The 26039-nt window shown below is 39.7% G+C and overlaps 1 protein-coding gene and 1 long non-coding RNA gene across 2 annotated transcripts; one reads left to right on the top strand and one right to left on the bottom strand.

Moving 5' to 3' along the window:
- Positions 1–1386: 1386 nt before the first annotated feature.
- Positions 1387–11651, bottom strand: LOC129350261 (uncharacterized). Its single transcript, XR_008603605.1, has 3 exons — positions 11445–11651; positions 2708–2856; positions 1387–2391 (listed from the first exon to the last, which is right to left on the bottom strand). It is a non-coding gene; the product is annotated as an uncharacterized LOC129350261 (long non-coding RNA).
- A 3724-nt stretch (positions 11652–15375) lies between these two features.
- On the top strand, positions 15376–25771 carry tbx18 (T-box transcription factor 18). Its single transcript, XM_023277732.3, has 8 exons — positions 15376–15822; positions 17121–17286; positions 17715–17816; positions 18844–19015; positions 19468–19635; positions 20465–20529; positions 21821–21915; positions 24206–25771. The coding sequence occupies exons 1-8, from the start codon at positions 15588–15590 to the stop codon at positions 24745–24747; spliced, it is 1545 nt and encodes a 514-aa protein (XP_023133500.2). The 5' UTR covers positions 15376–15587; the 3' UTR covers positions 24748–25771.
- The last annotated feature ends 268 nt before the right edge of the window (positions 25772–26039 follow it).

The raw sequence follows: 26039 nt of genomic DNA, 5'->3' as shown, positions 1-26039 counted from the left end.
TCCAATGAGGCCCTCAAAGTGTAAAAATTACAGAGAAGACATTAACTGCAGATTGTAAATTTGTAGAACTACCAGGAATTTGTCAGAGTTACAATGCTTTATAAGGAGGCAAAATGACACAGACAAGAGTTAGAAAAATACTAAAGCTCAAATTGGTGCTTAAAAAGGAGGACAAAATAAACTGAAGCCAGTATAAAGAGGCTGAAACATACTGGGAGTCAATACAACAGGACTAAAACCTACTGGGAGTCAATACAACAGGACTAAAACCTACTGGGAGTCAATACAACAGGACGAAAACCTACTGGGAGTCAATACAACAGGACTAAAACATACTGGGAGTCAATACAACAGGACTAAAACATACTGGGAGTCAATACAACAGGACTAAAACCTACTGGGAGTCAATACAACAGGACTAAAACATAGTGGGAGTCAATACAACAGGACTAAAACATACTGGGAGTCAATACAACAGGACTAAAACATACTGGGAGTCAGTACAACAGGACTAAAACATACTGGGAGTCAATACAACAGGACTAAAACATAGTGGGAGTCAATACAACAGGACTAAAACATAGTGGGAGTCAATACAACAGGAATAAAAAACATACTGGGAGTCAATACAACAGGACTAAAGCATACTGGGAGTCAATACAACAGGACTAAAACATACTGGGAGTCAATACAACAGGATTAAAACATACTAGGAGTCAATACAACAGGACTAAAACATACTGGGAGTCAATACAACAGGACTAAAACATACTGGGAGTCAATACAACAGGACCAAAACATAGTGGGAGTCAATACAACAGGAATAAAAAACATACTGGGAGTCAATACAACAGGACTAAAGCATACTGGGAGTCAATACAACAGGACTAAAACATACTGGGAGTCAATACAACAGGATTAAAACATACTAGGAGTCAATACAACAGGACTAAAACATAGTGGGAGTCAATACAACAGGACTAAAACATAGTGGGAGTCAGTTTAAATAGGCTCAAATATACTGCTAGCAAATAGAAAGAGGATAAAACATACCAGGAACCAGATTGTCAACACTGAAACACACTGGGAGCCAATATAAAGAGGCAGAAATAACCAGTAAATAGTAAGATTTTCAATGTTTTCTTTTTTACAGTGTGGTACATTAACAACACCTACACATCTGTGGTGTTTGCAGCTGTTCATGAGCACATTCACGAGGGAGTATAATCAAGGTTTAAGAGTGTAAAGGGAGGAACCTTTACCGAAGGGGAAGCTCCCTCTTAACTAGTCCTTTCACCACATCCACGCAGTAAAAGAAATAATCGAACCCATTATCTCACGTTTACTAAACTAGACAAACCGCAAACAAACAAGCATCACCTCGAGGTGGCGGCGTGATGTCAGCAGGCGTGGTCAGTCGTGTCCAGCTGCATCCTCAGCGCCTCATTAACACATGATGGGAGCCTCACAGGGACATGTGGTGGTGTTTGCTGTTCAGATGGTTAGTTCATGAGGAAGATAAAAGACTAAACGACAGCGAGTACAGTCAAAATGTGAAGTAATTAGAGGACGTCAGTGAAGGATTGCCAGAGTCTCAGCTGGGGTTTGGGTGGAATCAAGTCAACAAGTCTCAGTTTTCTGAAAATCTACGAATGATAAAGTGTTGCTCTGATTAATGATGGAGGGGAAAGAGCCGACACAAAGCTCAGTCTTACTTGCTGCGCTGTTCTCCTTAAAGCTGCGCTGGCGTGGAGCAGAGCAGGAATGTAATAATCATAATATTCCACTCTATAAACATCAGTCCAAACCATATTCCTAGTAAATTCTTCAGCTTTAATATCACTTTTCTGTCGGTACATGTGAACCATTTATTTGCCGCCTTCTCCAGTCCGCAATCTGTTCGAAGCAGTCAACATCTTCAGAGTTTATTTGGAGCCGCAATGACATGTGGCAGTTTTGTAGCGATGAAAAATGTCCCCCAAGACTTCAATATACATACGACGAAACCCTACAGTTGTGAATTCAGAAACTTTATGTAGATACACACTCCTGCATGTGTGTGTGTGACTATAATATGTTTGGACAGAGCAGGATGCCAGGCAGTGCCCGTTAAAGGCTCTAATGTGGCGGTGGTTTCATGGTGGTTGGCACCGATCAGCAGGAAGAGGGCAAAGAGAGGGGTATTTAAAAAAAACGAGAGGAAAGGAGGGAGCGGGAGAAAGAAAAAGAGCTATAGTTACACAGGCAACACCGCAGGCATCAAACGGTGCTGGACGTATGGATTCGTCCTCACTTCATCCCTCTCGTCTCTCTCCATCCTCTGGGTCAGTCGGTCCTGGGGCCATCACAGTGGACCTTCCCTCATTCTTTCATCTTCTTTTTTTTTTTACTCTGCAGAGAAGAGGGGCAATCAAAACAGTCATACTTCCCCCCCAACCAAACTCATCTTTTATTAATCAGACCTCAGCAGTGTGTCAAGGAGGGGAAGAGTGACGCACACGTGGGGTTTTAAAATTTAAAAAGAAAGAGAGCACAACATGCAACTGACCACTGACAAATGCCTAGGGGTGTTTCATATTTCCTCTGCTGCAAAACAGACCATTGCTAGAAAAAAACTGTTTGTGTCTGAGTATGTGTCAAAGAGAAAGACGGAGCAAGAGAGGAAAAAAGAATTAGAGAGACAGATGACTTGAAAGCACCACACGACCTCCTCCTCCTCCTCCTCTTCTGTCATTCATAAAGCCTCTCGCACTCTCTCTCCTCTTTTTCCTATGTCCTCGCAGTGCAGCGGATATTCTGGGTGGTGTTGTTCCAGGTGTGGAGTCCTCGAGGTCTCCATGCTGTGACCCTGTTATCCTGGGAAGAGGGAGAGTATTAGACGCATGCGGCGAGAGGAAGAGACTCTATATCAAAAACACATTTTCTCCCCAAGGCTGTATCACTGCAGCGACGCGGCCGCAAAACACCCAGACGACGTGCACGTGGATACGCACACCGTGTGAACGCACAACGGACTTTATCAATCATCAGTGCATGAGGCGGAGCGAGCAGTTGTAAAGAACTCAACAAGCATTTATCAAACCACGACAATAAAAGATAAAGAAAAAATACCTTGTTTCCTGGTGACGTAAAGGGTCAATATAGAATTGAGGGACTTTTGAAGTCCATGGGATAAATCTGACATACATTTTTATTAAAAGTAAAAAAAATAGTGTTTTTTACGTTCATTATGATCATGTTTCTACAAATTCCAGAATTATTTATTATGGAAACAGTCAGTTATTGATAAAAAATGACTGGATATCCCTAAAATGTCAACTAAATAACCGTCCCAATTTAATAACAACCACCTTCTAATTAGCTAAACAATAATAAAATGAGCTGATTCAAAAATAGTTTTGATTGTGTTCTTTTTATTAAGTTGAGATAATCATGACAGATATTTCTTTTTTGGCAATATATCAAATTTTATATGGAAAACAAATTGTATCACTTTCCACTAAGTTCCCCATTACAAAAACACCTCTCAAGGAAGTGTGTTAATTCCAGATCACATGACCTGCTCGATATGATGTCATTTCCTCCTGAAGAAAAGACTGGCCAGACTCCAAGGCTTTCTGACTTATTTAATATAAAGTAGTGTGTGAGTCAAGTGTGGATTTATGGCATGTCAGCAGGTTTACTACAATATCTTTAGAAATAACTTTCAATTTCAATTTTACTGAATTGTATATATAATATTTAGAAGAATCTTTGTGTAAAAATGCCATGTGGTGTTTGGTTATAGGCAGCCATGTTGATTTTAGGCCTGAAAACAGCAAAAATGTCAACTATGATACCTGTGAACTATGTTACAAAAAGTCCCATAATTATGTATTGACCCATTTGTACCTGTCTTATGCGAGTTTGATTTACTTCCAGTCTATTATTATTGACTATTATTGACTATTTTTCATTAGTTTTGTATTTAAAATGTATCTGATTACCTAAGAAACTGAGCTTTGTGAGTCTTGACTCCAATGTTGGCCCTGTGAGGTTCTGTCGAATGCACATCTAGGAAGTTTGATAAATATGGACACAAATCAACCATTTACCGTCATCCTGACAACTCGATGACGACTACAAAAACTTCCTATTATTGTTGAATTTGTGCATAAATGTGCATCACAATGATGCTTATGTACGTTCAACCCAAACACAGGTAACTCATGAAAATAATGACCACTTATTAACCTGACTAACCATTGACAAATGGCCTGTGGTGTTTCATTTTGAGCATAAACGGACATGAGGGACAGTTTTACATGTGTGTGTGCGTGTGTGTGTTATTGTGAATCAGTGTGTATGAAAAAGCTTTGATGTTATGCGTTTCATTCAGAATTTCTCTCCGCAGTTAAAACTGTGTCATTACGGCCAATTAGATCCTCAGAAAGACTTAAAGATAGCAACTGGCACCGTCGAAAAAGCACTTTTTTTTATAATAAGGTAATAAAATTGTGCATATACATATGCATGTTTTGTGTACACTTTAAAACAGACCTGCCTTAAATGCAGTAATAAAACAGCATTCCTTACATTTGTGCAAAATGCTAGTTAGTGCTGGGTTGGACGCTGCATGCAGGCGCAGGAGGAGAGGCAGGCTTACCGGACGCCTTCACCGCCAAATCTCAATTTTAACGACTTTGTTCTTTGATTAAAAAAAAAAAAAAAAAAAAAAAAAAGAAGCCTAAATGTTTCCAGTTGAGTCAGAGAAAGAGAAAAGAAATAAAACATCTAAGAGATGAAAATAACCGTTGTTCTGCAGTTTTAAGAGGCACGTGTGCTGGGGTTGGCCTGAGACGTTAGTTACGAGCTGCAGATGTTTGTATGGTTTTTTTATGATTGTTGTTATTTTCAAATTGCGGCATTTTCTGTGATGAGCTTTGCACTCGTTAGGAGAGCGTGTTTGCGTGTAGTCTATGCATGCAAGAGTGAAAAAGGAGCATCCAAAGAGTAAAAAAAAAAAAAAAAAAAAAAACATAAAAAGACTGGAGTACTTGTAGCTTAATTAACCATAGTTCTAATCTGTGTTCCTTTTAGCAGCTCATTATGCAGCCTGATCACAGGAAACTATATTACACACCATGACAGGCTCCTCACATGTGCACACACACATCTATTCGTTCCAGATCTAGCTGCCAGTCAACAATAGGGAGTCAACAAACCTTCTGCACACAAAACCCTATCCTCCTAATGATCTCATGCACACACACAGCATTCAGATGGAGTCTTCAGGGGTTATGAGAGGAGAAAATGTTTTCACCTCTTCTTCGCTGGATCAGGAAAACCATAAAAACAGCACCTGCTTGTTTTGCTTTCTCTCCCCTCCTGTCTTTGAAGGAGAGGAAAAAACAAAAAGACCCAGTGAGGTAATGAGATGAGTTGTTTCATTGCTGCATAACGGCATTAAAAAAACCAACTCTCATCCAAAGTTTCATAAAAACCTTGGAAAGGTAAAAGTTTGGGTCATGAAGCCACCCTGCCATCGACACCTCCACACGTGTAAATCATCCAGGTGATGAAACAAGCCGGTTACCTTGGCAACACTGCAAAAAGACAACCAGGTTTACAGAGTGTTCGATGCCAGCAAAGGAATACTTCACTTCCGCAAATTATGGCTGTGCTATGTAATTAATGGAGCTTAGATCAGCCCGATAAAACATGTATAACTGCGTCTCCTGCTGACTTTAGTAAATATGACTGGAGCCGATCCTGCAGAGCTGTTGACCCCTGTTGACCTGATTTAAGCTCAGAGTCAATTACGTACAGCGCTGTAACATAAAGCGCTCTACAGATAATCAGGCAGAACTTATTGCACCGTTAAACTCCCTCTTTTAACTCCACAAGAGTCAAACCCATGGCGTCCCGAGATGGTATAGCTGTTTCCTGTTCAAAAACAGAGCCGTAGCCGTGGGTAGTCGATCTGGCACGACCGTTCTGCTTTGATAAAACATTACATTTGGCTGTCTGGATGCCAAAAATGTGCTTAATTTGGGTAAATCGTCCACCGAAGCACCTTGAGATAGTTGGTTTTTCTCCGCTGCAGGAACTTGCGGGTTGTTTTAGGGCAGCCCAAACATTTGTGCGTGTTCCAACGGCCAGAAATGTCTCTGGACAACCTCTTTCAGGGCTGTTTTCTATAGGAAGAAAAAAAGGCTACTTCAGAGTTGGTACCTCTGAGTGGCCTTGAAAAAGCTGATGTGCAGTTTTAAAAGTTGACTGGCTAAACTTGGAGAAAACAAATGCTGATTTAAGGACAACAAGCTTCATTTTTCTGCCATCTCGGTGTTCTTGTCTAGTAGCAGTCTTCTATATTTAACATCAAATATTGCAGAGTCAAATCCTACATACATCTGAGAGTAGATACAACACAAGCAATGATCTAGTCGAGAGAAAACAACCTGGAGAAGAGCCATAAAACAAGTATTGGTTAACATAAGAAACCTCCATTGATCTATTTACTACATACTCATAGATTTGGAGCTCACTAACCACTATTTTTCGCTCTTTTAGTGCACTCAGTGTGGATGATGCAGTCAAACCTGTTGGATTTTACACCATGATGGGAACAGAAAGGCTAAAAAGGCTGATTAGGGGTTCGTTCCTGCAAAAATTTGCACCACCTCAAGCATGCCCTGAGTTTCTGCAATGGAAAGCCACCAAATAATTTCACTTCCTGTCACCATTTTTCAACACTAAAATAAACTCCATCAACAATAACATCCAAGAAACTACTGGCTACTTTGATTTAGCCCTGGAAAAAGTAATCATCTGGTCTCTCATAACATCAGTAAGCTCATTAGTTAGATTTCATGGTGTGGGTTAACATCACAGTCGTCAATTTACTTCCACCATGCAGGCCGATGATTTATCTAAAGTAGATCAAAAGATGCAGTTGAAGGATGTTCAATATGTCAGTTTTCAGATACTAAACATTGTTTAAGTTGTTTAATGTTTTGACTCATGCTATCACTGCTTCTCAACAGTCAGTTTGGATCAAATGTTTGTGTTCTGTTTGTGGACAGTCATTATAAGATCTTCACAATTCAACTTTGACTCATTGTTCAGACAAGTACAACAGGTGGTAATTTATTATGAGCTTTTTGAACAGGTTTTTGATTGTAGAATGGTATTTATAGTGTATATAGTTTGGAATTATAAAATGTGACTGTATATGTATGATTTGTGCATACAGCATAACTTATAGTAGTTTATATTTGTATTTTGTCACATCTTGTGTTTGACAAAACACACACGCATGACTTGAGTCATGTGGTTGCTTAGTAAATTTTAATACAACATCTGTTTTCATTGCGTGACACACCTGGTGAGGACTTTCTGATGGTTTATTCATGTGTTCAAAAAGGGTTTTTGTGTTGAGTGACCTGGATATTCTTTGGACTTTCATTAATAAGAAGTCAGACAGGTGTCATTTTTCATCTTTAATTCAATTCAAGTCAGTTTTATTTATATAGTGCCAATTACAATTCAGATTATCTCAAGATGCTCGTCTATAAACTTGCCCCTAAGTATGCCCTTCACAGACTTGATGTCCTTCATCACACAGCCATCCATCTTGCTACCAGTGGACCTTTCTCCACCCGCTATTGTGCCCTTTACAAACTGGTGGGTTGACCCTCTCTTTCACTGGCTTTTACTCATCAACAAAACCCTATCAGGGAAGACACTCAACACCTCTCCAACCTCCTACACCGATCCCATAGCAACTACTGCCTGAGGTCCAGTGATCTCATAACACTCTCTATCCCCAAGGTTCGCACCGTCTTTGGCCAGAATTCCTTTCGTTTTTGCTGCTGCAACTGATTGAAATTCCCTCCAAAAATCTCTGAAACTGTCACCTCTTCCATCACGTTAGAGGCACTCTAAAAAACAGAACCCAAATGGCCTGAACCCCCAGAGCAGCCCTAAGGCAACTGTGGCAAGAGAATTCGTGTCCCGGCCTTCCTGGGATCTTTCTGAATGGAGTTTGCATGTTCTCCCTGTGCATGTGTGAGTTTTCTCCGGGTACTCCGGCTTCCTCCCACAGTCCAAAAACATGCTGAGGTTAATTGGTAACTCTAATTTGTCTGTAGGTGTAAATGTGGGTGTGATTGTTTGTCTGTATATGTAGCCCTGTGATAGACTGGTGACCTGTCCAGGTGTCCCCTGCCTTCACCATGACTCAGCTGAGACAGACTCCAGCCCCCCGTGACCCTAATGAGGATTAAGCGATGTACAGATGATGGATGGATTTAAAATCTGACTGTTGAATTTTGCCACAAATTCAGCTTTCCTTTTAATCCACTCCAGATTTCACAGCTCTCTCTCCCTTCTACTAGGCTGTGATTTTTGCTTAATGAAAATAAGATGTTTCATTAAACCCACTGATTTGGTTTCATTTACAGATCGTGAGAGAATCGTACTAAAATGCATTTCTTCTTAAAATAACGAGGCTGTGTAGCGACGGGCTGCAGTGTGGCTGAGCTCAGCAGAGCGTTTCTGACCTGTGAATAAGACGATGAATCCAGCACCAGTCCAGCAGCTTCAGGCTGTAAGTCAGAGGAGCCTGACTCATCTGTCTCTCTCTGTTCCTGCCTGTCTGTGTGAATGAGGCCAGCTATTGCAGCCAGAGCAGGAGTTCAACTTGAATAACATCCGAGGCGCACAGAGGCCTGAATAAACGGCGTCAGGACCAGAACCGGCTCGTAAAAAGATTCAATAAATGTCATAGATCCATCATCTTCCATCAAGCGTGTCAGTAAATACCACGTTTTCAATGGAAGGTTAACTTTATGAAAGAGAGCAGGGGTCACTTCACTTGGATGACGAGTGGACTCGGGGCCAGCATAAGCAGGATTTACTCGCAGGGGCCCCGGTCATTCTCTGAGCAGATAGGCAACGAGTTCAAGTCATGGCTACAGCGGAGACAGACGGAGGATCCAGCAGATTTCAACAGGGATTCAGACCCCAGGACAAGTGTGATACGGGACTTCACTGTAAAAAATATTCAGTAGAAATACTACGAAAATATGCCAGCAAGGGTGCCAGAAGAAATATATTCAAAACTGCATAAACTGTGAAAATAATAGCAAATATTTGTAAAATAACTATTTTTCATGGTGATTTAAATACAGTTTAACAGTGCAATCAATAACATTAAGGTCACATGTTCTAAAATTACTATTTGTATATATTTCTATAGATTTTTTTAATAGCAAACATGTAACTTAATATCCATGCTTGTGTTGAATCTTCTCTCAGATGTATATTGCTTTGGATAAAAATGTCTGCTAAATGACTTCGTAGAATTGTTAATACCTTTTTCTACCACTACTTTTTACTAGATATTTACTGCAATTTAACAAAACTTGTAACATAACAGTTAAAAATACTATTTACTACTTTTCAATTCTTTTTATTCATATTTTTTCTTTAAACTAACTGAAGCATCTGTAAAATAATGGCATTTTTCTGATTTACATACAGCAAAACATTATTTTATGGTCACACACTGTACAAGAGCGAACTATCATTTTTAAAAGTATATTTATTTACAGTCAACATTAATTATTATTAAACCCCCATATGTGATATGAATAGCTGCCAAATCCTAACTGTTAAACCTGATGAAAGACAGCAAATTGTTCCTTATCGATTGCTGGTTCAAGAAGTCCATGGGATATATCTTGCATACATTTTTATAAAAAGTAAAAAAAACGAATGTTTTTGTGTTCACTAAGATCATGTCTTTACAAATTCCAGAGTTATTTATTACGGAAGCAATCACTTATTAATAAAAAAATGACTGGGTATCACTAAAATGTCAACTAAATAACTGTCCTAATTTAATAACAACCATCTTCTAATTAGCTAAACAATAATAAAATCAGCTGATTCAAAGATTATTTTGATTGTGTTCTGTTCATTAAGTTGAGATAATCATGATAGATATTTCTTTTTTGGCAATATATCAAATTTTATATGGAAAATAATAGATTGTATCTTTGTCTGAGAAATCACTTTCAACTAAGTTCCCCATTACAAAAACACCTCTCCAGGAAGTGTGTTAATTCCAGATCACATGACCTGCTCCACATGATGTCATTTCCTCCTGAAGAAAAGACTGACCAGACTCCAAGGCTTTCTGAGTTATTTAATATAAAGTAGTGTGTGAGTCAATTTCAATTTTACTCAGTTGTATATCTAATATTTAGAAGAATCTTTCTCTAAAAATGCCATGTGGTGTTTGGTTATAGGCGGCCATGTTGATTTTAGGCCTGAAAACAGCAAAAATGTCAACTATGATACCTGTCAACTATGTTACAAAAAGTCCACATTTATATATGTAGTTTGAGAACAATGCTGCCTGAGAGTGTGAAGAGTTCTTTAAAGCAACATTAAAGCATCATATGGAGACACGAAATGCCCATAAAAAAGTACAACTGAGCAGTAAAATGAATAAACGTCGTGACAAAAAGTTTTTTGGTGTCTAGTGAAACATTTCTTTGGGCTGCTGAGGTAACACTTCACTGTAAAAAACTTCGTAAAGTTTACGGTGAAAAACTGTCAAACCATGATGGTAAAAATCTGTAAAGTCTAAAACAGTTTCGTACAGTTTATATAACACTGAATCACCGTAAACAGGTTAATCAGGAGAAAAATGTGTTATTTAGATTTTTTTTTCTCTTGAAAAAAAAAAATTCCCGACTCCTAAACAGTTTTTAATGGAAAAATGCCATAATAGGGATAACAATACTGTGATTTTTGCATTTAATTCTCAAAAAGAATAGAGTTTTCCCAGTTAAAGGTACATGTTGTTGTGCTGCTAATTGTAATATATATATAATAAATTACACAAAGTTTATTTTATATGGTATTTTCATGTAGATTTTCAGATTTTTAAAGGTTAGAACTTTTTTTTTCACAGTAAAATATGGAATGAAGCAAGTTTTTCAACCATATCAACATCAATACATTCTTAGTTGTTGCTCGGCTCTAATTTTGCTTCCTTTGTTCTTTTTTTTTTTGCCCTTTAATATCTTATTTTCTAAATCTTTATTTAATGTCTACTGTTGCACAAAGAGAGAGTAACGAAATTTCGATTCTTGGTATGTCACGTACATATTGAAGAACTGACAATAAAGCTGACTTTGACTTTGACATTTCTTTACCATAAATGTAGAAAATGTTTTCCCGTAATTTTACGGTAGCGTTCTGGCGACCACATCTGCCAGAACTTTAGTGTAAAAACAGTTTTTTTTTACAGTGTAGAAAGGACTATAGAAACACAGTAGTGCAAAAATTATAGTTGCCATATGATGATAAAGTGCAAAAAGCAGAGAATGCTGTACACATCCATTGCTATACTGTATATTGTGCTCAGTCAGATCAATATGACACCTTACCGTAACGTGGACAGGAATCTCTGCTGAAAGCCCATAAACTCTGAATTACAGCTTTCTCCCTCACACACACCTTCACTGCTCTCTGCCACTTCCGCCATAAAAGCCCTGGCAGAGCTCCACGTGCCCATTAGCACGAGCTAAATAACTGTTAACAATGTATTACCCAGACTCCCCTGCTCTGCGCGGCCCCGCGTCCCTTCAAAGCCCGCAGGTAATTATGTCAAAGGTTTTTAATAAACAGCCTATTCAGCGCTCAGTGGGTTCCGAGACGCTGCTTTAAAACCGCGCCTGCGCACATGTGCTGAGCGCTGATTGGCTGAAAGTCACCAGGTTAACACCTGACTGCATAATTAATGACCCACCAGGAATATTTAGCTCAACAAAAATATATAATTAGTCTTTCACAGTGTGATGCAGCAACTACATGTTCAAAATCAATTAATTTTTAATTAATTGAATCTAAGTTGTTCATTATATGTAGTTAAATGTTTCACAAAAAGCTCGGAGCCAATGAGAGAGGCAGCAGGGAGCAGGGCTTCACTTGTTTCACTAAAATATCCTTTAAAATATCCACATCACTAAAGGACTGGACCACTCTGCTGCTGATTAAACCACTGTACAAACTGGACACTTTACATTCTCAGTGTTATTCATCTGAACTTATCTGCACCTATTTATGTTATTTGCACATTTCTGAGCCCCTCTTGCATATTTTGTTAATTTTTTTCTTTCTATAATATATTTTCCATATTCTTATTTTGTTTTATTCTATTTTATTTTATCTTATCTTATTGTGTTGTATTTTACTTTATTTTGTTTTATGTTACCTTCACTTTACACCTGACTTTAATATTCTCTGTTGCCTTGTTTACCCCCATGTTGAATATCCAGCTGCTGTAACAGCAGAATTTCCCTCTGGAGATCATTAAAGTCTGTCTAAGTCTTAATGCTGCAAGATGATGCCTATGGGTGACATCCTAATTTAAAACCTATTAAACTATTTATCCAATCCAGGTCAGGTGCTCTCACACAAACTGACATAAAAGCTTCTAAAATGCCCTGAAAGGAGAAATACAACAGTTAAAGTGCAGCAAATGCAGCTAGTAGAGACTTTTTCCCCAAAGAAGCTAATTCCATAATCCTGATTCATTAAAACTCTTTCTGGCCTGTATATATATATATATATATATATATATATATATATATATATATATATATATATATATATATATATATATATATATATATATATATATATATATATATATATATATATATATATTGTTATGTTAAAAATTGTATATGTTTCTGCATCACCTCCTGTAAAGCAAATTTGCTTCTTTATGTGCAGCTTATAGGCCCAATTTTTTCAAAAATTTATTTTATCCTGTTCATTTATTTGTTTGGTTGTTTGGTTTCTGGCTGTACAAATACATGTATTGCACCACTTAACAAATGTGTCCTCGTTTCATTCTAAAATGTGACTGGGAACTCCAAAACTCAAATTGCGCATGTCTGCTGGCTGCGCCGTGTCCGCAGCGCAGTGCGCAGTTTCAGAAGCAGCCTGAGTCTTTGGGTTGTGGAAGCGGCCTGTAAAGTAGCTGAGTTCTGCTCTGAGTCACTTTCTTTATGTTCTGGAGGGATATTTCTGGACTGTTTCACTCTGTGGGAGTTTAAAAATGAAGAACCAACAGATGATTTATTGATCTTTAAGGCTAAATCAGTGCGAAATAATAAATACCGAGAAAAAAAAGAGAAATACATACCAATGATTTTTATTTTTCACATATGTAAAATAGTAAAAATGCTTTTCTTGCTAATATCTGATTGCTGATTGAGTGCAGATTTGTTTAATTACGAGAAGGTTTCATATATTTAGTCTAATTAGACTCAGAATCTTAATTATTTCGAACCACTGCTCCAAAATGTTGCAAACTAACTAGGAACGGTCCATTTTATTATTTTATTTTATTTATTATTTTAATCTTAGCATTCCATGAAATATCAATATATATCATGATATCATGGCTATCATTATTATAAATAACTCGACTGCCTTATAATTTATAATTTTGTTGTCATTTTATTAATTTCTAATGTTTAGTCAAAATTTACTATAAATTACGTGTAGCTTGTTCTGAGGCTCTATTATTTAATTTAACAGCAATAAAGACCAAAAATCATAATAAGTAACCAGTTAAAATGAATAAAATCTGCTATCTCGTCATAATATGCAAAGAATAAACTGGATAAATTATTATTTAAAGCAGCGTTAGATTGTAAAACACTATTCGTTTGAATTTAATAAGGAGTAATTAATGTTGTGCTGTTCCTAAATTAGCTATTAAATTGTATTTTTATTGCAAAATCAAACGTTTTACTCCTAAAAGTGAATTTTTACGCACAAAATAAGTCAGACTGTTCTCTCTTCTCTTATGTTAGATCGAAACTAAAGTCTGTTTTAAAAACAAAAAAAAAAAAACATTTAAATTTATTTAATCTATGTATTGACCAAAAATGGCACCGTTTTTGACTCCACAGAGGGGCAGCGTTTGATCTAAGCGTCGTGGATTTGGACACGGGGCTTCTGCTGGACGTCCAATCACTGACTCTGAGTTTGTGCCAATAAACGAAGACGAGAAGTTTATTTCAGAAAGGAGCCTGCAGAGGCCTCGAGCTTCACGGTGATTTTACCGGAGAAAACAAACCGGAAAAGAATCAAATCCCGGAGTGAAAAATCAAACATCAGATCAACAAACTGCACCGAAACCTCGATGAATGGAATTAACTTATTAACGGGTTAATTAGGGCCATAAGTGGCGCAATTAATATGCAAATTACACACACACGCTCCCTGTTTATTTATAAGCAGCTCCAAACCCACCACACGTTGATTTATGCAGCGTTCAAAGTGTGTAAGATTATTTCCAAACGTGCACGAAGAAGAAAATCCAGCTCATCTCCTTAACTCAGCTCATCTGCTTTTGTTTCAAATCCCTGCTGTGGTGCTTTCACTGCTACCTGCGTCTCAATCACACTGTGGAATGCAGTCATTTTTATTCTCACTAGACTCCAGTGTGACTTTGGAACATAACTGACAGCTTCTGGTTTCATTTACGCACCAAAATAATGATTAGAAAAAACAGGTGGTCCTTTGGATCATGTTCAGCATCTTAAATAAATTCACACTTTTACAAATAAAGAGAAATATTTCATGTATTTATACCAACTGCGTCAAAAAGCTTATAGATCTGAATGCATTTGTTAATAAAATATATGCTGTGAAGTGAAAAAAGGACTGAAATGAGTTTGTTGTGTTCATGAAAACTGAGTACTTTAAAAATGTTTCATAAATGCAGCTTGTTGTAATGTCACGGAGCACAGATTTTGTTGTATGAAATGTTTTAAAATGTATTTTTATTAATTTATTTATTCATTTAGTATTGGTAATCATTTGATATATTGCATGACAACGTTTGGGGAACATCTCGTAAACCTGCTTTTAAATGCTGCGCAAAATTCTCACTAAAAAAAAAAAAATGTAGAATGACTTTTCTATCCATCTGGTACCTGCAGCCCAACTACGTGTATTTAAATAATCGTCAGGACAAGCACGTTTTCAGGTAATTCTTCCACATGTGAACGCTTGTTTCTCCAGCGGAGGCCCCTGGCAGGAGGCTCTAATGTCCAGATATGAGGAGCATGTCGTGCCGGTGTGTGAAAATGCGCGCAATGTCCCCCAGAGAGACGCTCCTCTCGCTGCTCCGCCTGAAGACATGATTCATTCACCGGCTCCACTTTGACCACATAAGGCGGCACGAGCGGCCCCCTCAGCGGGCGGGACCGGAGGACGGTTCCGGGGGGCCGAGATCACTCGTGATTGGTTGCTCTGCGCGCCCTGATTGACAGGTCCCTCTCTCCGGCTCTCCTCTAAACTCGGTTGTTGACACTCTCCAAAAGTCCGCACGGCTCCTCTGGATAACGGAGGCTCTGTTCCAGCTCGTCTCTTCTGTCTCCAGGACGGACAGACTCTTCTGCTAACACGGGACTGTCCAGCGTGGATTCTCTCTTTTTTTTTTCTCTTCTTTTCTCTGCGTGGGGTTTGAACTTTTCCTGCTCCCTTCATCTCGCTCCGAGAGAGAAATGGCAGAGAAGCGGAGGTCTCCGTGCGCCCTGAGCGTAAAGGCGCACGCATTCTCGGTGGAGGCGCTGATCGGGGCGGAAAAACGACGCAGGACGACCGGAGAGGATGCCGTGTCTCCCGGGTACGAGGACGGGACTGACGTGTCTGATCTAACCGGGATTCCGGGACTGCGGGCCGACAGAGCGTGCACGAGCGACCGGGGCAGCGAGGCGGAGTGTGCAAGTGACGGATCCCGTAAGTAGAAAACATAGAGAAAACCTCCAAAAAACACAACAATAACAATAATTATCACTAAAATGAAGTATTTACTTGCATATAAATCGGTTCCTCACATGGCAGATTACTGATAAATGTTTAAATTAGTAAATCATGTCTCATTTCACTTTACAAGTTATAGCTACTGCAAATTATTCTTTTTTTCACCACAGGCTGCACATTTGTCACTCTCTTGCTATATTTTGAAGAAAAAATATAACCTTGCTCCTACTAATTGCAGATATTTTCCTTAAGAAGCAGTTTTTTCCTTTTTCGTCAGATTTACGCATTCTCTCTTCTGCATAAAAATCAGTAAATAAGATGCAAATTTTTTTTTTTAAATGCAGATTATAAAGCCAAACAATGCCAGAGTCTCACAGTGGGAATGTGATATCATATCACTGCCCTGGTCTAGTAAATATGAGTGGTGTGAGTGTGACTAATGTGAGAGGCTTTATGAGTTGTGTTGCAATCATAAACACGCCAATTAGCAGCGTATAAAGGCAGGAGGGAAACTGCCACGGGAAGGATACTGAGAGGTCTGCAGAGAGCATAAACCGTCTGGCCTCTGACGAATTGAAATCTGCAGCAAAGTTGTTGTTTTTCCTCCTTTTTTTTTTCATAAAAATGGCTGCAGAGCTGTGCTAGTCGGGCTCGTTAGGCCCACGTCTAGTGTCCATAAATTTCCACCACTTGGGGAGGCCTGGGGTTGAATAGCGCAAATAACAACAGCGGTGAGACGCATAAACACTGCAGTTAGGGCGCAATCTAAACGTATCCTCGATGGTAAAATAGATTTAAAACTCAAGTGTAATAATGGGGATCATTATAGCCTCCACATGCTGCTGGGAGTTCAACTGAAATTCACAAATAAAGGCAGTAAACTTGACATTTCTCATCTGCATCATATATAAATTCACTAATTAGTTTAATTTTTAGAGACACAAATAAATAGAATATTATAGTTCGTATGCATTAAGTGCAACAGTTTATTAAAGTTAATTTATTTTAAATACTTTCAGTAAAATTAGTGATATTTTCATCACAGCAAAGGCTACTGGAACTGCAATAATGTAGGTGGCTTAATAATAAATGCAAAATGTTCTCTAATAAAACCTGCTGTCATGTTATTGTGCTTCAACTACATTCACATTTTAGTCTTTTCCACGAGTCACAACACGTAAATAGAAGATGAAATACCATGCAGAGTGAATAATATTTTGCCTGGGTGCCATTTAAAAACAAAAACGTGTCAATCTCGCCTCGTCTGGGAGCAGCTGAGAGCGACGACGCGCTGCTGGAGAGCCCGCAGCCCACGGCTCTGTGCGCGGCGCCGGTGACCGGAGGAGCCGGAGAGGAGACCCGGGTGGACCTGCAGGGATCAGACCTGTGGAAACGGTTCCACGAGATCGGCACCGAGATGATCATCACGAAGGCTGGACGGTAAGACGGAGGACATATTTGAATGGACTGCGTGAAATTCGAGGATGAAAAAAAATGCACAAGAGAAAACATTTAGATGCTGGGATCAAATAAACATTCATGACTTTTTTTAAAAAATGCATAAAATTTGAAATACAGAACATTAAATAATAAGTTTGGTAATTAGTGAGATATTTGTGAAGCAACTTAGAGATATTTTATAATAAAATAATTAAGCATGGAGCTAATTCATTAAAAGGCATTTTCTGTTGTATTATTGGTTCATTTAAGCTGTTCATTTTAGTCTGTTTTTATGATGATAGTGAAATGACTAGTATTACTTTAACTATTATTATCACTGTTATAGTTTGGGTTAGAATGAGTGCAGAGTGAACAGAGGATTTACTTGAAATCTCCAGTGCAGCAGATTTATTTGGTTTTCCTGTCAGGCGGATGTTCCCCGCCATGCGCGTCAAGATCACGGGTTTGGACCCACATCAGCAGTATTACATCGCCATGGATATAATCCCCGTGGACAACAAACGATACAGGTAAGACGCACAAGTTGCGCACACAAATTTACGTAATGCAAATGGTAAAATAGGGCACAAAATCCTCGCTGTTTTTTAAAAGTGTTTCGCAAAAGACTAAATATCATAAAGAATCGTGATATGAGCATCAAAGTGAACATTTCTGCATCCTCTCACGCACGTCCCACATAGAAACGGGAACAGCACAGTCATTTTCGTTAACATGAGTCCTAATTTAGACTCCATCTACGCAGTTTTCTGAAACAAACCCCGAGATTTTTCAATTGTGCAAACCCCAGCTTTCTGTCCACAAATGGCTGCTTGGCACCGGTGTGTTGTCACGGCGGTTTTGTCATCCCTTTTGGACGCCTTAACCCCTCCACCCTGCGGGGTCAAACCAACAAACGTCGTTAGAACGCAGGAGAAAAACAGCGTGTTGCTGCGCAGCCAAGTCCGTGCGTTCTGGTGCACTGTAGGCCTGTCATTTTTAAACTCGTTTATATGTGAAAACACTTTTTTAGCGGCGCCTTGGAGCGATGAGTGACAACCTGGAGCACTAGATTGTCTGTATTACTGCGGTGGATTTATAAAGTTTGTGGAGGAGGACGCGTGTTAAATTTGCAGGTTTTAAATGCACCCAAACGCTCACCAGAAGGTGATAAATGCACCTTTAACAGAGGAGGTTCTTGCCATTAAACACACCGCATCCTACATGCAATCACATCGGTTAAAGCGCAGAATAAAATCTGAATAACTGCTTCAGGTTTGCTTTAAAATCGAACTGGACATATATACGTAAAATCTTGCACAAGTAAGTAAAATATACTGGATTTGAGGTGTTTGTTAATAAATATATTTTCTTCAAAACGCACCAATCAGATTACACCTTTGACTTGAATGACAATCATAATTCATATAAATGATTTTGAAGTAAGCAGAGATCCTCTGAGTTTTTATAAAAGGCCTCAAATTTCCTCTGATTATTACTCATCTGCGCCACAAACCAAAAGCAACACAGTCAATCCTTTTATGTGCGTGTATTGCGTAGATACGTGTATCACAGCTCTAAGTGGATGGTGGCGGGGAATGCGGACTCCCCTGTGCCGCCCAGAGTGTACATCCACCCGGACTCCCCGGCTTCAGGAGAGACGTGGATGCGTCAGGTGGTGAGCTTCGATAAACTCAAACTGACCAACAACGAACTGGACGACCAGGGACATGTATGTAGCATCACATAGCATGTCTAACATATTATTATAACACATATTTGTGCTCTGCATTTACTTGCATTATTGTGGCCAGCTGACTTAATCTATATTCAAATATGACAATAATTTAAGAGTTTATATTTTTTGGATAATTCTGTAGCATCCTTTAAAAATCACTGCAGGTATTATAATTAAAAACTCACATTTAGAAGATAGTAAAATCCTGCAACTTAACTTTCATGCATCTGTTACAAATACAGCTTGATATAAGCATGTTTGTAAAGTCTCAATGTTACAAACTCTATAATTCAATCTTAAAATAAGTGCATTTTTTTGCATGTTTCTATGTGTGCAGGTGCAAACCACACGTTCATTTCCCCCATAATCATATTTAATAGCTATTAGTAAGATGAAATTGTTGTTTTGCAATCTAATCCTCAATAATTTTCTCCCTCCCTGCTCAGATTATTCTTCACTCCATGCACAAGTACCAGCCGAGGGTCCATGTGATCCGTAAGGAGTGTGGCGAGGAGTTATCCCCAGTGAGAGCCATCCCTGCCGGGGAAGGAACCCACACTTTCTCCTTCCCCGAGACTGTGTTCACCACCGTCACAGCTTATCAGAACCAACAGGTAGCACAGCTGAAGCACATTTTCTCTTTAAAACCAACACTGATACAGCCACATTTCCACTGTGCTCTGCTCTGCTGCAGGGAGATACATTGTTTTGTAGAGACTGCGGATGCAAAATTGTGATGATTGATAAAGATTAACAGAAAGATTGTGGAGTTTTTAAGCTATAAGGCTGAAAGAAAGAAAGAAAAACTATTTTAATTTCTGTATCGTAAAATTTTTATGTCTTGGTCTGGTCTGCATTTAAGGGCAGATTTTTCTGTGAATGTGTGTGTTTTGCAAAACAGAAAGGCAGGGAAAAAAGCAGTCAAGTTTTCCTAGAAAGTGTTTTTTTAAAGGGACTTTTAGGAGATGCTGAAGTTGTTTTTTATTACATTGCCTGAGTATCTTCAATGAAGAAAAGTTGCTCTTTTTTTCTGGATTTTTGCACTCGAGCATTCAGCGTGAGCTTTGAAGTAGATGTTAGCTGAGGTTGGCTGGCCCACAGCGCATGATGGCTGCAGTCAGAACATGGTGGCGATGCCTATAAAAGTGCCTTTGGATGCGGGTCACAGAGCTGGGCCTTAAACACCACCCACAACCTGAGCAGAGCCCCACAGACATTACAGCCTCACAAATTCACATCCATGTGCAAGGAAATATACAAGTAGGCATGCACACAAACAGCTAACTGCACACAAAGCCATTTATTTAAAGACCTGAGTGAAAGATTACAGAGAAGGATATTACTCTGGCTGGGAAAATCCTCAATTATACAATATATGTTATGGTGGATTTTGTAATAACTGAATTTTTGGAAATAATTAGAGTCTTATTTTTGCTTTTTCAGATTACAAGGCTGAAAATTGACAGGAACCCATTTGCCAAAGGCTTCAGAGACTCTGGCAGAAACCGGTGAGTACATTTTAACCACAGAGATTTTCACATTATCTGGTGCATTAGGGGGCAGGGCTGCATTATATTCTGGCTTGGTTGTGGTTTTTGTCACCGCTATTTCAGTCGGATTTCATGGGGAGCAAAACTATGTATTTATTTATTTCTTTCGAATGGAAAAAAGTGCAACAGCCTCCTATTAAAGCCCCCCTAAATGGCAGAAAAGACAGGCATTATTACGACGAGGTGGTGATGCATTTTTATTTAAACGTGCTAACTTTAAAGGCAAATTAATTCCTACAGTTACAGGCACAAGACTGTGAGAGAAAAAAAAAAGTCAACTTGGGGCTGCAAACCTAAATGGAGCGTCAGATTCCAGCCAGCCTCGGGAACATAAACATCAACAGCAAAATAATAAAAGTCAAGAGTGTCCTGAAGAAAAATCTGTATAAACACATTTCTAAACATACATAAACACAGCATTAAAACAACACAGCAGTAAAACTCCAACAGTCTCCAAACAGCCACTCCCCTGAGGCCTCGCAGAAATCATTAGAGAGGAGGGGAGAGAAAAGGGAAGCAGGGGGAATGTGTGAGACAGAAAATTCGAGAGAGGGGAGGAAGGTAGAGAACAGCAAACTGGATAACCCAGAGACCTTGACAGCAGACCCTATAAAAGTTAAACTCAAGAAGGCTGAAAAAAAACCCCACTCCCCTTAAATATTACAGGAAGAGTTAAGCAGTTTGCTAAATAAACTTCTGCTCTGATAGGCTGCCTCGGTGCACACAGCACCGCTCCGGGCAGCTTGTCTAAATTATCACCGTGGCTACAACCCCACGGGGGGGAGGACTTTTATCCTCACGCTAACGAGGGGTAACAGAGCACTCGCATTACCCCGCCACAGCAAACCCCTCTGCCCCACCTAGAGGAGGAGGGAGACTCGGATTGGGTGGGTGAAGGTGGAGGGGGGGAGTCCCACCTCATAAATCCTTGCTGCGGCTTCCTGCTCCTTCGTCCTGATTCGCCCGTAAAAGTCGTGTGAAAGCAATTACCTCCGAGCACCCGACCGGCAGCAGCCAATCGCAACGTGGCGTTTATGCCCCTCATTACCTGCGGTCTCCATGGAGATGGCAAGAGAGAGGCCCCCACAGGCGACTAAGATGGCCGTCAGGTGCTTGGTGTAATGTAGTGCTGAGCTGAGCTGAGGCTGCAGCTGTAGAAAAAGCAGGATGTGCAGAACTTTTTGGCTCCGAATGTTGGGTTTTGTGTTGGTTTGTGAGTCGTGCTGATGTTTGTGTGTCATTTCTACAGGATGGGTTTGGAGGCGTTGGTCGAGTCGTACGCGTTCTGGCGTCCATCTCTGCGAACGCTCACGTTTGAGGACATCCCTGGAATGGCCAAGCAAGGTAACGTTAACCATCAGGATACAGAACCTGCTGGAAAAACCAGGCAATCCAGTGGTTCTGTTGCGCAGGCGAATGCATTTTGTTGCCATGATTTGGGTCCAATTGCTGCAAATCATTGCATAGTTTTTCTGAGTGATCTTTGAAAACAAAATCAATGACCCCATCCATAGGGCACCTTGTGTCACCGAAGGGTTCCCCTTTAGCGACCTGACCTTAACCCAACTAACCACTTATGGGAGACTTTGGAGCAACATGTTGGACAATGCTCTCCGCCACTATTATCCAAACACCAAATAGTGAAATAGCTTTTGTAAGAATGGTGTTCATCCCTTCAGCCGAGCTCCAGAGACTTGGAGAATCAATGCCAAGGTGCTTTGAAGCTGTTCTGGCAGCAGACAGTGGCCCAACACCTTACTAAGACACTTTATTTTGGTTTTTCCTTTAATTTGCTACCTCATCTGCAGTTTATCAGTACCTTCCATGACTTAGACGCCCATAACAACAGTGAGGTGTTGTTAAGTTTGGCCTAGCAGTGTGTTTGGTCAAGATTAGGGAAGGCTTGTGGTCAATGTTTCCTAAAACTTCAAACAGAAGGTGTTTTGTTAAAATGTCATTACACTTTTTCTTTTGCTTCTGAGAGACAGTTGTTTCCACAGCTACATGGGGTCATCATCTAAAAACATAGATCATTTTTTCATCAAAATTTAATAAAAGACATTCAAATACCTTATTTCAGCACATATTCAGTATTGAGTATCTATGTAAGGCAACACAGCCCAGGATTGCTGTGGCATGAAAACAGATTCTATGACAAAGACACAAAGATTCTCTATTTAAAGCACCCATATTTTGCTTTTTTGGGCTTTTTAATTTCCTTTACTGTGTTATATAGCTGCTTTTTGTGTACCTACAAAGTTCATTCAAAAAAGGAGGTCCTTCCCAGCCTGAGTCACCTAGTTGGAAGTCCAGGCTTTTCTTGTGTTATTTATCTGTCATCATGTAACATTTACATAACACCGACCTAGCAGTTAGTTTGAACCCTCAAACAAAGTATGTTTTCCCCCTAAATTTGTTTCTGTGGGAACCACATCTTTCTGCCTGTACTCACATATCTGGAGGTACAGTTTGTAGCTAAAGTTACCTCACTTTTGTCCATTTTGTTGACAAATCAGAGCAGACTGAACTTTTCAGGAGGGTTGCTTTAAAAAGACAAGAGCTAAAACAGAACATTTCAGATATATTTTAAGAGAAAGTGCTGCAGCAATGAGCAGTTTGAGAAAAAATATTACTTTTTGAACTGTAGAACATGCAAACATATTTTACTAGATCCAAAAATTAAAATTCTAAACCTGTACAAGTGCATAATATGGGCTTTTTAATATGGATCAGTCATGTTATGTCAGACTATTACCTGAGATGCCAATAGAAATTCAGCTTGTTAGATTAATGCATCTCATTTTATTCATTATTTACAGTATTTGGGTTGTCACTGAACTAGATATGATTTTGAGAAGAGGTGCTGCAGTAATGTACATTATGAGATTAAAAAAAATGTTTTTTTGAACATGAAAGCATGTAAATACATTCTACTTGACCACAAAAATAAAATTATGAACCTGTAATTGTGAATAATAAGGGGTCTTTAAGATGGGTAGTTCATGCCATGTCAGGGTGCTACAGGAGACACAAATCCAGCTTGTTAGGTTGATGCATTTCGCTCTGTTCATTATTTAACCCTCCTGTTGTCCTCATTTACGGGCACCAAAAAAATTGCTTCCTTGTCTGAAAAAAATCTAAAAATTCAGCAAAAAATTCCCCAAATTCCTGAAAATTTGCAAAACCTTCAGGAAGAAAATTCCAATAATTCCTTAAAAGTTTCCCTTAAAAGTTTTATTTTTAAAAAATCCCCTCAATTTGGCAAGAAAATTCTTGTAAATATTTTCAAAAAATGAGTGAAAAAACTTTCAAGAAAATCCTAAAAATATCTAAAGTGATTACATATATATCAGTAAAACTTCTAATATTTTCTTTAAGAACATTCACATAAATTTTTTTGTGTGAATGTTCTTAAGAAACATTTTTAATATTTCTTTTGTTCCACCAAAAAATGTTCAAAGATTTCCCAAAAATGTTGAAAATGTGGACATCAGAAGTTTCACTGTGAAAATATATATTTTTTCCCACATTTTCAAACTTTAAAACGGCTCAATTTTGACCCGCAGTACGACTGGAGGGTTAAGGTATTTGGACTTTGTGTCACTTTTCTGTTTTCCTGCCTCTTATTCTGTAGGAGTCCCAGGAGCTCATGGAGGGATCGGACCATCACCTCACCTGCTCTCTACGTCCCCGTGCTCCTCACCTTTCCAGGTTTGCCCTCTCAGCCCGCCTGACTACACCTGCAGCCGACCAACGCACCCCCTCCACCGCTACGGCAACCCCCCAGAGCCCTTCCCTCCTCCCAGAGGATCGTCCGCATACGAAGGCGAAGCGTTCTGCTCCCTGCCACTCCCTGCTTCTCAGCTCGGCTATCTATCCAACCCCACCCCGCAGGGCTACGCCGGTCTTCGCCTCCACACGCCGCCCTACAGCCTGTACGGTTACACATTCCCCCCCTCGCCACGCCTTGCTGCCAGCCCCGATAAGATGGCCGCCGCTGCCACTACCAATCACCAGAGCCCCTTCCTTGGCTCGTCTCCCAGTGGGACTCTAACGGACAGTCTGGGTGTGCTCAGCGGAGGACAGCAAGGCTTCTTGTTCGACTCTCGGACTTTAGGACTGGCCGGTAGCCAGCCGGGAGGTGGGGCCTCACAGGTCACTGCCCACATGGGCTGAATTTGACTCCCACGAAAAGTAAAACGACACCCTGGAATGAGTTGCTTTTGGTTCAGAGTGTTCTATGAATTAATTATCCACGTGTTGAACTGTGGACAAACAGAAAGGAGTGAAATCAAGTCATTGCTTCTGTGAACACGAGCTGTACCTGACGGGAATATTTCTCATCTTTCGAGCATGTTTTCTACGACATGCATGTGCAGCTGCAATGTTCAATAAAGGAACAATGGATGAGGAGTAAAGTAAAAACGATGTAACCCACTGACTCAACTGGAAATGAATTTGGACTGGGCTGAAACTGGGCTGGCCCAGACTATCAAAGCAAGCACTTCAACCCCTTTGGCAGGAGGCCCTGAAGCAGTAACTATGATACTCACAGCATTTTACATCGCCTCCACGATGTTGCCGACTTTGGAAGGAGCTACCAAACACTACTTTTAAACTCGTAAACCTTTTCTCATTACATGCCTGATCATGCACTCCTAGCGATATGCACTACAGGCAGGGCCTTTTCACCACTCTGACTTATGAAAACACACAACATCCAGAGCCTGACGCATATTAACGAGATGACATCATGGCCTCGAGAGACCGCCGGAGATATTCTGGTGGACTGATGAGGTCAAAGCTGTGGGAGAGTGACGGCTGACGAACTGATACTCCACTTTGACCGACGTTTACTTGATGCAGCTGTTTGGATGTCGGGCTGAAGAACACTTTTCCTTGTGTGACAATGGTACATGACTCTGTATATAGCGGTGGGGGGGGGAGGCGGGTGGGAGGAGAGATGTGTATATAAAGGGCTGTGTGACCCTTTGCACTTAAAAACCCCAATGCACCTGCTTCTGCTCTTTAGACTGGGTCAGGTACGCAGCGGTCTATTACCCTGAACTTGACTGAAAAGCTTTTTCTCTTTTTTGCAAAACAAACTATTATCAGCGAAGCCCTTTTTGGCCAGACATTAACATTTTCTGTGACCTTTGTCGAGCCAAATAAATATATGTATTCATGTGTTTGAATGTAATCAATATCTTACTAATTTAACTGGTTCTGTAATGTAATTCAGTGTATGTGTGAGTGTGAGATTTTTTATTTTTTTTGGTGTGAAAGCAATCCAATACAGCATTTCCATGAGAAAAGAATATCTGAGCTCATGTATAAGTAACTGTGAATGTTGTGTTTGTGTGATAAAGCTGCTCGGGTTGCTGCACAGATTTGAGATGCCAGAAAGTTGGAAAACGCCCAGGAGACCAGTGAGAAACTTGCAGACAAATGCATTCACACATGCACAT

Source organism: Amphiprion ocellaris, chromosome 12 (assembly GCF_022539595.1).
Source record: "Amphiprion ocellaris isolate individual 3 ecotype Okinawa chromosome 12, ASM2253959v1, whole genome shotgun sequence".
NCBI classification, from domain to species: domain Eukaryota; kingdom Metazoa; phylum Chordata; class Actinopteri; family Pomacentridae; genus Amphiprion; species Amphiprion ocellaris.
The sequence above is the reverse complement of the archived record's forward strand: the minus strand, read 5'-3'. Positions and strand labels throughout refer to the sequence as shown.

What these genes read in the sequence shown, in the direction of transcription:
- tbx18 (XM_023277732.3), top strand. Translation starts at nt 15,588, where the DNA reads ATGGCAGAGAAGCGGAGGTCTCCGTGCGCCCTGAGCGTAAAGGCGCAC. An exon ending in ATCATCACGAAGGCTGGACG is followed by an intron (nt 17,287 to 17,714) that starts GTAAGACGGAGG and finishes TTTTCCTGTCAG; the next exon opens with GCGGATGTTCCCCGCCATGC. An exon ending in CCCTGGAATGGCCAAGCAAG is followed by an intron (nt 21,916 to 24,205) that starts GTAACGTTAACC and finishes CTTATTCTGTAG; the next exon opens with GAGTCCCAGGAGCTCATGGA.